This window comes from Aquila chrysaetos, chromosome 5, assembly GCF_900496995.4.
Source record: "Aquila chrysaetos chrysaetos chromosome 5, bAquChr1.4, whole genome shotgun sequence".
NCBI lineage: Eukaryota > Metazoa > Chordata > Aves > Accipitriformes > Accipitridae > Aquila > Aquila chrysaetos.
Window position 1 is genome coordinate 322,069 of NC_044008.1, and position 12,237 is coordinate 334,305.

Consider the following 12,237-nt stretch of genomic DNA (forward strand, 5'->3'; position numbering starts at 1 on the left):
TGGATGAAGCCACTCTGCTGTGCTGGAGGGGCTTAGCCCTTAGAGTTAGAGCCAGCGGAGCAGGTGGGACCGCGGCATCCTTGCTGGCATGGTGCAGGAGCTGGGCGCTGTCTGTCCTGCAGGGCAGCACGGGCAGAGGGGAGCTCCTCCTGCGTTTTTAAGATGTTCGGTGGGCCTGGTATTGTTGCACATTCTGGAGAGTGGGATGTAGCTACACAAATGTAATTTGGCTGTTGTGAGCACGTGGCTGGTTTGTGCGTTGTTCTCTGTTAAGGAGCCAGGGCTTCTGAAGCATGGTGCTCAAAACAGAGTTACAGTTAATTCAACGCTTTCAACCTTAGTAGGAAGTTCTTGTCTTTCATTTGTTTCCCTCAGAACAGCAGAGGGTTTCCCCAAGGCTTTTGTTTTTGAACACATGATGTTCCCCCAGGGAGAGAAGTAAACAGCAAATCACAGTTTAGGGTTGTTGGTCCCTTGCTTACCTCTCCTAGGAAAGGCCAATTTAAAAACATCAATAAGAGGATGCCTAGAGGGCTCCAGCATTGAGCCAGGCTCTGCTGTCAGTGCAGACTGCAGTCATCCTTTGCCCACATTGCTGTCCCGTGTATGCGGTGGCCTCGATTTTCTGTCTGCTGCGGTCCCTGGACGTGTTCCTGCTGCCTTTGCTGTCCTTGTGACTGTGCCAAATGCTGACCTCCTGCTGGACCTTCTTGTGCAAATAGGTGCACTCATAGCATCCTTCAACATCAAACCTCCTCCACTGGTTCCTCTTTTGCTTCAGGATCTGTTTTATGGATTTGCCCCAGCCCATATCCCATGCGATGTGGGTATCTCTCCTGTCCTTTTTGCCACCTGGCTGTGGCACAGACAGTCTTCTCTTCCACATTTCTGCCACATGCAACAGTTTTCATCTCCCTTGCCATCTCCATCTCATTGCATATCATGTCTGAGAACATGGTTGTATCTCTCTGAATATATCTAATTTCTGTTGTGAGACCAGACCCAGGCTTGTGCTGTATCTGCATGGCAGAGCTTCCAGACTGGCTGGACATAAATCTGTGCTTAGATGAGGGCTTTGGGGAAGCTCTGGAGTATCTGGGGAGTGCAGTGCTATATTGCTCACACAAGCGGTAGCTGTATTCCTCTGATTGCCCTTCTCCTGTGAAGCTGCCTGGATGTCTGCTCATCAGCCTTCTTGCTGAAAGCCAGACTGTCATTTCTAGCTCTCCAACCTCTGTGTAGAAACATCTGATCTTGGTCCAGTTGCCTTCCTGGCTGTACAGTGGCCCTGAAATGGGCCCTGAGGCAGTCCAGGCACCAGAAGCTAAGCACTGAAGTCAGGGCAGGCAAGGTTTCCATCATGTGTACCTCTGCTCTCAGACTCCTGAGGGCTTCGCTGAGTCCCCCCTGAGCTTTCTCTATGTGCCAGGGTAGACATCCTGGGTCCTTGGCTGCAGCTGCTTGGGTCAGGAGATGTCCGAGCATGTTTGGACACCTGAGAGCCTAGGGAACTTTGCAATCTAAATGTGTATCAGCTGAAAGTCTGTTCTCCTGTGATAGTGCTGGAAAGCAGTTTTTTTCACTCATTTCTGGGACTCATGTGACTCCCTTGCACCTAAATCCCACTTTGGCAAATGAAGGAGGCTGAATCCCACCTCATGTGAGGTTGCTGTGCGCTGGGGGCCAAATTAAAATTACACAGACGGTGCAGGCACATGCTGTCTTTCAAGAGGCTGCCTTTGCAGCTATAATGCCATCCTCTTAATATGCTTGTGGAATGAAATACTCAGGAAACTTTGGCTTTACAACCTGTTATGTGACCTGGATGCCTTCTCGTTTACTCCTGTAAATGCTGTGTTATGTTGTGCTTCAGGGACTCTTATATTTGATGTTACGATGAGTGGATTAGTGAGTAGCAGAGTGGTCCTGGGCTGCTTTCTTTAGCCTCTCTGCTCTTCCTCTCTGGTGCGAATCAGAGACAGAGGTTGTGTTTTTCTTTGTTTTTAAGGTAGACACTATAATTTTGGTGTTGGGAGGGAGCGCTTTGAATATATAAGGTGATGACTGCTCTTGCGTAGAGTGTGGAAATGGGTGACCAGGTGATTTATTTGACAGGCTAAATTAAAGCACTTGCCCTGACCTCTGTCAAGAATTATAAAGTACCTTCCCTTTTACCAGTGAGTCCTTGAGCAACCTGTTTGTGTCTCATTGCCTAATAATTGGTGCTTACTGTGAATGTCTTGCCATGAACCATGCCAATCTTCCCCCTCTGAACCTGACCCTGACCCATTCGATGTCTCCCTGGTGTGAAGTCTGTGCAGTGGGGAGAGCAGGGACTGGGACAGCATTACTGCTTTTCAGTTAAGCTAAGGCAACCAGGAGCAGAGAAGATCTAGCACAGACCAAAAGGATCTCCTGCCTGGTGTCCTTTTTTCCCTTGCGAGGTTGTCATGGTTTAACTCCATCTCAGCCGAAACCAGGACAGAGGTAAATCTCTGCCTTTTTTTTTTTTGCTTTCTTTTTTTTTTCTTTTTTGCTTTTCTTTTGTCAGCTTGGTAAAAACAGCTCGCCGATAGGATTATTGTACAGTAAGCTGGTATATGATCAGTTCAATATACAGTTATGTTTTTTTTTCTAAGCAATTAATATCAAGAAACTAATAATTAATTTATAAAGCACCCTAAAGCAAGCCCAGACCAACTCCTGCTGTCTGAAGTTTTCATCATTGCACTCTTGTTTTTCTATTTCTTTCTTTCTTGGTTTGGTGTCAAGACCAATGATGCTGAGCCCAGTCATGCATGGAAGAGCGATGAACCAGACCAGTACCTCAGCATGGGTCTGGCTGTAGTTCTGGTGCTTTGAGTGGCCTTTTTTACCTCCTTGTAGTAGTGGATGTGCACGGCAGGGCACAACATGGACTCTGCCTGAGCAGCTGGTGCGGAGCACGGGTGTCACTGGTCATCTGCAAAGGGCTGACTGCTGCTCCTGCCTTCTCCCAGGATGGGGGGAAGAATGGTCCAGGCAGATTTTTCTAGATCTTGAATTTTTTCTTGCTGAATATTTCCTGTTTACCAAAATTCTCATATGGTGTGGATCCAAACTTGGATTTCTCCAGCTGAGACAGTGCCTACTGATGGAGCGCTGCTGAGAGCACCTCTCTGGGGCATCGCTGGTCCTCAGCTTAGATGTAACAGGCTCAAATTGACTCTGTTCTGGCAGAACAACACTGAGCTCGTCTTTGGTTGACGCTGTGAGCTCACAGCCTTTCTCAGGCTACAATCCTCATGATCACTTGGTTTCACCTATGGTGTTGGTCCCTGGAGCACACCATGGATGTATTCACTTGACCAGTATGTGCCTTGGCCTTTGGTTTGGAAAGGTATTCAGGCACTGACTGATGTGCTTTTATCACTAGGCAGCATTCGGCACTTTTACTGAAAGTAATTCTGTACTTTTTTCCAAGAACCATGCTTAAAGTTGCTGACTTGGCTTGGTTTGAAAACAGCTCTTCGAGACTAGCGACTTCCTTGTGTTTCCAGTGACTATTTCCAATTTCTAATAATTTTTAGATCTGCCAGTTACCATGACTTACATCCATTTAGTATTTGCTCCTCTTTTTTAAAGTGGTTTTCTATGAGACGTGAGGTAGTACAAAATTAACTGTCTCCTGGAGATCTATCATATGTCTAGACGATACATGAACTTGGGTCAACAGCCCCGGTCAACGAAACCTGTTCAGCTTTGCCTGTGAAATGGTTATAGCTAGCCCTGGCTGCGGCTTCCTCTCCAGAGTGTTGTGTTGGTAGGACAGGCTGTCCATCAGCGTCCTGCGTGCTGCAGTCCTGCAAACTCCCAGGCATTGACTCCACAGCGTGTTTACTCCAGGGACTGCATCACATCCACGGCCCAGGCTTTGCTTCTTTCCATCTGACATCCCTCCTTGCCTGTGGCCACTGGGTGACGTTTTGACCCATTTTTCCTGTTGGGGTGGCCTGGACGTGGGGTGCTGGCAGCACCAATGGTGCGGGCAGGCGGCTGGCAGCAGGAGGCTGGGGAGCCGGGCTGAGCTGCCACGGGGAGCGCAGATGCTGCCAGCAGAAATTCCCCCACCACGTGGTTGAAACTCAGGAGAGAACAAATGCATCGCGTTGCTATGACAACAGGAAGATTTACAGCAGCCTGAAATTCTTGTACTTTGAACCTAAAACATTCCTTGGAAAAATATTCTGAGTGCGGCCACGCAGCACTGCTGGGTGTTTGGTCAAGGGTGACACAGGTCCGAGGCCTCGCTCAACGTCAGGCAGCGTCCTGCCCGCTCCCCTGCCTGCTCCCATCCTCTGCAGCCCCTGGGAGGTGGCCACTGGAGTGTGTCCAGGGCTCGTGTGCCTTTGTGCAAGTTGCTGTGGGAGGGGTGGCCTTGGAAGGGTGAAGCCAGGGGAGTCTCGAATGCGGACGGGGAGAGAGGTCCCCTGTTAGCAGGATCACACCGCTTCTGAGCGTGCCATTGAGCAGGAGCGCAGGAGACCTCCGCATGCTTTACCTGTCCCCTTGCTTTTGCCTTACGTTTGCACCAGAAATGGGCTGGATGTTGCCACACGTCAGACAAACTTTAAGCACATTAAGGTTCATGATGGAAATGGATTCATTAAACAAAATCTAGGAAAATACATCTTTCCTGACCTGAGGTCTGCAGTGCTGTGGCTCCGCAACAGAGCCCTCTTCCCCTGTGACCACGTCAGGTTTCCCATTTCCACTCTCTCCCTCTGCAGAGCTGCAGGCAGAGGAAGGAGTTTGCATCTTCAGGTGGCTTCGTGAGGTCTATTTCTTCTGCACGCTCCTGAGGGCAGAGGTAGAGGGCAGGGAGTAGCTGGTATTTTATTCTGTGCATTGTATTTTCTAGGCTTGCGCTTGACACATGACTGAAGCTATAGATTTAGGCCTTCTGTGCCTCTGAAACAGAAGCGTAAGTGGTGGCCGGGGTTACTGCTGGTGTCAATGTCCCGTTCAGGTGTCACCACCTCCGAACCGGGGTGGCAGCTGGAGATGGGCTGGCAGGGGTCCCGCTGGTGGCCCCACACACCCTCCCTGGGTGCCCTTGCTGGTGCTGCCTCCGCCCCCTCCGGCAGCGCTCCTTGATGCCTCCTGAGACGCCACCTCCAAACCCTACCAACGCCAGTGTGCTACGGTCGGGCTCACCTGAGTTTCCCCAGGTTGGTGCAGGGAGAGGAGCTGGAAGCAGGTGGAGCTCTGTCTTCCTCTGCCCTGGCCATTCCTGCCTTCCCGGCCCAGCTCCGTGTGCTTTTCCAGCTCTCCCGCTTTGCTGCCATCTTCCAGCCCAAGCATGGCTGGCCGACACCAGCTTCGCGCTGTGTGCCCGGTAGCTAATGCCGCTTTCCCTGGCTCTTTTGCAGTGCCTTTCAGAGAAACTCCCAGTTACACGAAGCGGAGACGAATCCTCGGCGCCGCCGGCCTCTCTTCCCCGCGCATACTGCAGCGCTCGGCCAGCGACAACAACCTGAAGGCAGAGAGCCGGGCGTCCTACTCACCAGTGCCCTCGCTCCGCAGCCTGCCCCCGCAGCTGCTGGCGCAGATGCAGGAGGCGGCGGTGGGGGCCATGGCAGGGGACGGCAGCCTGGCGAGCTCCGGCAGCGCCCGTAGCGCCCACAGCCGCTCCCCGTCCCTGCAGCGGGTGCAGGAGGAGAAGGAGGCTGACCTGCCCACGCTCCGGAGGAGCAGCCGCGGCAAGGCCAGGTAAGGGGCCGGGGGGAGGCAGAGTGAGGATGCCCCGTGCCACGGCCGGCGCCGTCCTCGGCACCCGCTGGAGCCCCCACATCTGCACGGGGCTGGGCACCCGTGGGACCCCGGGCGGTGGGTGGGGAGCAGGAAGGACCGTGGAGCCCGATGAAGCCCCGTGTCTCCCTGTCCACGGACCGTGAGGAGCAGGGCTGGCCGGGACCAGGAGCAAGCGCTGAGGGTTTTTTTTGCTCGATCTTCTCCCCAGCCTTGGGTCTAATCTTGCATCTCAGAAAAATGGTAAGTACATCAATGCCATGTTGCGCTTGTTGTTGCTATGACAATGAATGCATCTTGAAAACTGAACTTCGAGGTGGCACATTGCAGATAAGCCAACACCTAATGCGTCCCAACCGACCTGCAGTTACTGCGGTTATCGGTATTCTGCCTACAGGCCCAGGTGGTGGCATTGCTCTGCTGAACCGCCCGGGAACGGCTGATGGGCACCCTTGCCCGACCCACTGAGCAGTGTGGGGAGGCCTTCCTTGTGCGTCCGGTGGTTTCGGTGGCCCGTAGGTGTGGGAGCGACGTGGATCTTGTGTTCTCCTGCTGCTCCCCATCACTTGCTGGCCATGTGCAATGCGAACATTGGCTCTGACACTGCTCACCACTGCTGGTGCTTGCCTTCGGCTGGAAGCCGAGCATGGGCACCTGTTGTGATCCAGGAGGATGGCTGCTGCTCCCCTCAGACAGCAGAGGTGCTGCCAGAAAGCCTTCGTGGCCAAGGGTCCCTTTGGTGATGACTGGGGTCAGGCTTTGCTTTCGGAAGTCCTCTGTTAGTGGAGAGGCACGACCGACCACAGTCATGGCTGATGTAAAGCAGCGTCTGCTCAGAAAGGGCTAACGAGAAACTCTGATACAGTGAAGCTAGAGCAGGAGTTTGAAGAGTGGGTACCAGGTCTGGGTTATAACTGTGTTCACTACTGAGTAAGAAATGGATTTGAGCATTGAAGAACCAGTCTGCAGATGGCAGCTATTTACATTAACTCCATAGCAGAAACAGCTCTGAGACCCTTTGAGGCAATCTAAAGAATATGGGGAAAAAGAAACGTGTCAGTGAATAAAAAATAATGAAAATAAATGTAAAATAGCTACTAGAGGGGGAAAAAATTGAACTGCTCAAGTACCTGCTAGGATTCTTAATTAATAGTTTAACTCGGGAAAAGTTGCAGGATGTTTTCTAAACAGCTCAGTGGAGGCCTCTGCTCAATGTGCAACTTCAGTACAAAATGCAGCGATATTAGATGGCCTAACAGTGTGATGGATGACAATATGGAAAACAGTCTAATGCCTCGGTCAAAATCAATGATGACACCTCTGAGAGCTGCATACCAGGCTGGGCACTACCAGTCAGCAAGAATGGTGTGAGTTACAGGGTTTTGGAGATACAGTGAAAATGATGAGGAATGAGGAAAAAAACCTCTCTGCTTTGAGGAGAGATTTAGAAGAGCAGGATTGTTACCTTAGAAACGAGATGAACAGGAGGAAAAATGTTAAAAGTATTGGAAATGTTGAATGGCTTATCAGAGAGAAGTAGGGAACCTCTGCTTGTTTCATGGCACAAGGAGAAAGGAGTGTGCAATGAAACTGATGGCATGCACACTCAAAACCAGTATGAAACAGTGGTTTTTCTCCACCCTGCAGTTAGCTCAGGAATTCACCGGCTCGGGAACTTGCTGAAGCCAGAAGCACAGTATGATTATAAAAGCATTAGGAGGTTGGTGTGGGTAAAAAAAATACTGTGGGCTTTTATAATCAATAAAGTTTTGGAATTATTCTCAAAATTACCTGGAGCATCTGATGGCAAGGCAGGAGGAGGGCAGCTGGGGAAGAGTCGAGCCTTACCCAGCCAGACAGTTCCTGGCAAGGGGAGAGTAGGAGCATGGCTGGGCATGGAGATGCTGGGGGATTTGGGGTGTGCAGTGGGCAGTAGTGTGAGGAGGGGCTTGCAAAAGTGGGTATCCAGTGCTGCTGCAGAAGCCGGCGGTCAGCAGCCGGTGTGCTGTGCCACTGGCTCTGATGCCAGTAGCTGCCGCCCCGTCTGCCAGCCCCGTGCCTGCCCGTTTGCTCCCTGCCGACTGTGGGAGGGGTGGGATGCTGCTGCAGGCTCGGGCTCCTCTCTGACTCGGTGCACAGACCTCCGAAATGCCTGCTGAGCCTTTGTGCCTGGGTTGACTGGCTCAGGGCTGAAGACAGTGGGAACGCTGCTCATCGTGCTGTCCGTTGCAGCTCAGCAAGTGCCCGGGAAGGGCAGAGGAAGGCAGCTACCTCTGCGTCCTACTGCCAAGTGCTGCTAGAGTGACTGTCTGCCCCGTTTTCTTCTGTCTCCTGCTTGTGCAAACTTTTAAAGGATTGCTGGAGGTGGCTTAATTATTTCTAGCCATATGTGTTTTATAAAAGGCATATAAAAGTGCTTTTTACTCCATTATTTTCAGATACTTGTATATTTTTGTAGGGATAGGAGGATTATGAAATACCTTACACTGAGTTTGGGGCAAGTGAAAGTCACATGCATGCAACCTGCATGTTCAGTGGCTGGCACGCACTGGCAAGTTCAGAGCTGCCAGGATTTTACAGAGGTGGGGCCTCCTGCTGCCCCCCCTCCCTGTCCGGCCGCAGGGGCTCCCGGTGATGCCTGGGGAGGCTGTCGGCTGAGTGAGCCCTTCCCACCTCAGCCCCTGCATCACTGCCAGCCCGCGATGGCCAGGGGTGCTGGGTGGGTGCTGCTCTGCAAGTTGCTTGGGCTGATATTCTTTTGAATTACACAGATGTATGCACACGCCGTTGCTGTTCAGCAAGCAGCTGTGTGCTAACAAGTGCTTAGAGCAGCTAATTAATAGTGTTTTTTTGTTTGACACAGTATTTCTTTCAGTTGTTGTTTGGCCTTATGGCTCTCCTGGTTGGTTCCCAGTGTGTTTGTGTTGGTTTGACAGAGCTTTTATTTACTCCAAGGCTGGGGAAGAGCAGTGCAGTGATCCCTATCTCATCCGAGTACTCAGTTCCCAGGGATGTTTTATTTTCAAACAAGAAAGTCTTTGCTCTGTAGTAAGTGACAAGCCATCCATAAACACGCAGAGTTCTCTCACATCTTCTTTGAAAAGTCTTGCAGAAAAATTGATTCTGGGTCAGATTTTTATTAGAGTAAATATCACGAAAATTTAGTGTCTGCAATGTTGCTCCAAAGTTCTTTACTCTGAGGGCGAAAACTCCCAGCAAAATTCTGATTGTTTTGCAAATATATTCAGGATGGCAAGGAGAATTTAAATGAAAAGTAGTTCAGCATTAGTGTTTCATTTCTCCAGAAATGATGCGCAGAAGCACCTCACGTGCCTGTGGGCTGCTGGGCGGTAGCCTCGGTGCTGCTGTTCAGCTGTGCTAACAGCAGGAGCGGTTATTTGTCTGTGTTGCTCTCCCGATTTCTGCCATGCCAATGGTTCTGGTGGCTGAGTCCTCCCGTGGACTGCGGCTCTCCGACCTCCACGGAGGCTGATCGGCGGTCCTGGCCGGCTGGGGGAGGCTGAAGCACAGGTCTGACCCTGGAGCAGGGGTGCTGGATGTGAGCCCAGGGTGGACCATCCCTGCGATGAGGGATGGACTGTGGCCAGGAGCCTCTCCCAAGTGGGACGGGCAGGGCTGGGCTGCAGGGAGCCTCAAGCAAAGGACCTGGGTGATGCCAGAGGTTAATCCACCCCAGCAAGGCTTGGGTGAGCCTCCCGTGGCGTGTCCCCAAATGCCTTTTTGTGGTCGGCTGTCCTTGTGCTAATAACCTGCTCCTGGGAGCGAGTCCTGGGGGCGGCTGTTGCCAATGCAGTTGGCTCTGAACCCCCCAGTTGTGTTGTGGACCATCGGGGGTCCAGGGAGGACCAGTGGGAAGGGTCTAACCCACAGACATCTGGCTGTGCTCATCCTGCCTGTTCTTGGGAAACCCCGGTAATGGACGTGCCCAGGTGTTTTCCTCACTCCTGCCTCCCTCTGTCCTCACCACTAGGAAGTTTTCTGATGTCTGATCCAAATATTTTTTCCTCTAGTTTGTTATGCCACATATACTCTGCATAGGTATGGTGAAGAGCTCACTCACTTCCCCCTCACCGCAGTCTTGCACACGCAGAAGACTGCTTCCCATGTTTTCCTTGGTGTCGTCTCCTCTGTTGGCTGTTAGCCCCTATTGCCTTGCCCTTCCCAAAGGTCTGTTTTCTCCGAGCTCCTGCTGTGGCTCCTCTCCAGGCTCCCAGCATCCCACTCCTTCCTGGCAGTGCAGTGCTCGGAGCAGGCACACAGCAGCAGAGGAGTGTGGCAGCAGAATTGCGTTGCATGTTTTTCAGGCTGTAGTTTGATAGCTCATCATATTGCGTTTTATGAAATGGTGTGATGTGTGACTCACATTCAGCGTGTGATAGCCTCCACATTCCCCCCCCCCAAAACCCACTACATAACCAGTGTTTCCCTGTCTGAATCCTTGTGCAGTTGATGATGCCTGCGTAGATTTAGTACCTTCACTTTATCAGGATCCATTTAAACCCTAATCCTGTTCCTTGGAGTGTTTTGCAGCCCGTTTGTACTGCCTGTAGATTTGGCAAGGATCTTCTCCAACCCGTCGTTGGCTTTGCTAAAGGAGACGCTGACCCAGCTCAGCCCCTTGCGCAGCCCCTGGGTACCCCCACCCTTTGATGGGGAGGCATCGGAGGGTTGTTCTCCTGCCCTGGGGTCGGGTGGTCTCGGGGCAGCTGTGGGGCTGTGAGGAGCCCAGCGAAGGCCGAGGTGTGTGGCTGCTGCTCAGCAGCCAGCTCCTCTTGCTGTCTGTCCTTGACAAATCCCTTCTGACTGTTACCACATTGCTTCCTTCTAGGCAAGTACAAACACTTTGGTTTGTTATTTGTTCCAATTTTTTTTTCCAAGAAGAGAAGTGATGGTATTTCTTTTGCTTTTCTTTTTCCCCCTTTTGGCCATTTGCTATTTTCCACTCTTTTGGGCACACTGTATATAACATGAGCCTTCAAAGATGACCTTAGGTGTTCTTAGATTGCTTTAATCTGTTCTTAAACTTCCTTCCAGATATGTAGTCAGGCACATCCAAATATTCTTAATTAATTCCTGCTTCTGGTTTCCAGGTAGGATCTTGACTCTCTGCCTCTGAAATCTCATGGTTGATCTCTGATTTAAAGACAAGTATTAAGCATATTGGTCTTTTTAGTTTCATCCATTGAAAGCTTTCCCTCTCTGCAGTTAGCCAAAGAAGCACCAACAGTTACCAGCAATTCCTGGGATCTTTTTCTTGCTGTCAGTGTATTTACAGAATGAATACCTTCTTCTCCGTGGTGGCATTTCCTCTCATGCTTGTGCTGTCCAGATGTTTTGCTTCTGTTGGCTTGTGCTTTTCCTTCACATCTGTCCATAGCAATCACTCCTGTTTTCCAGTTTATGTAGTGTGTTTGAAGTCAATGACTGTCCTATGATTTACCTGGTTTCTTACTTCACTGCTTATGCATCCTCCATGTCTGAAGTCTGTTTTCCTTTGCCTTCCCCATCATGGGATCATGTAATAGTTTGAGTTACAATGGACTTCTGGAGGCTGTCTGCCCACCATGGGCTGACCTTTCATGAAACCTTGTCTCCAGTATTCAAGAACATGTAGAGGTTGGCCTCAAAATGCATTGCTCATATTTTGCTGGTCTTTCTCGCTTTCTTCCTAAGAAGTGCCGAACACTTATCATTTCATGATCGTTCCTGTCAATGTTACCTCTGGCTTCACATTTTCAGCCAGTTGGAATCAGAGCACTAAAAGAGCTTCTATGGCTGTTTTCTGCACCTTCTCTGTAAAAATAAATTGTCATGAATATAGTCCAAGAGCTTGCTGGACAGTCAGTGTCCTGATTCTTCACCAGTAGATCTCTGGATAAATGCAATCTCTTATTATTCCTAAGTCCCATAAGCTAGCATCAGGGGGGCATAGCATAAGACACTGCACTGCATCAGAATGGCTATCTGCTAAGGCTGGTATCTTGTCTGATGCTTGCCCCTGGCATGTGCCTAAAGAGCAGGACATGTGCTGAAGGAACCAGGGATTGTCCTCCCCACTCTCTGAAATACCTTCTCCTTTGGTCCTATCCGTCAGCATCTCTGCAAAAGAGAATGTGAATTGCTGATGCATGGCTGGCTGGTAGAGTCCTGTTCGGGCAGATACTCTCCATAAAAACTGCACTGAGCTCAGTGCTCCTCAGCAGCAAGTAAATACAGAGAGCATCCTTTTCTAGCAGCTCCCCTGAAGATTCTTGGCACTTTGCCACCTTGAACAAACATCCTTCTTCTGAAATTGCTAAAACTGCAGTTATTGCATCAACTGGAACCTGGGGACTTTATTTCTAATATTCTTGACCTCTCCTTGGGGGGTTTAATAAAATAAGTGCCTTGTCCCAATCTCTTTTTTCGTATTATTACTTTCAACAA

At 50.6% G+C, this 12,237-nt stretch overlaps 1 protein-coding gene across 1 annotated transcript in view; it reads left to right on the forward strand.

The window, feature by feature from the left end:
* Positions 1-12,237, forward strand: part of SHANK3 (SH3 and multiple ankyrin repeat domains 3) — a 372,381-nt gene that overhangs the window by 118,071 nt on the left and 242,073 nt on the right. Inside the window, exon 11 of the mRNA XM_041123382.1 lies at positions 5,412-5,751. Coding sequence (XP_040979316.1) covers positions 5,412-5,751 — 340 coding nt within the window. The remainder of the gene's footprint in view (positions 1-5,411; positions 5,752-12,237) is intronic.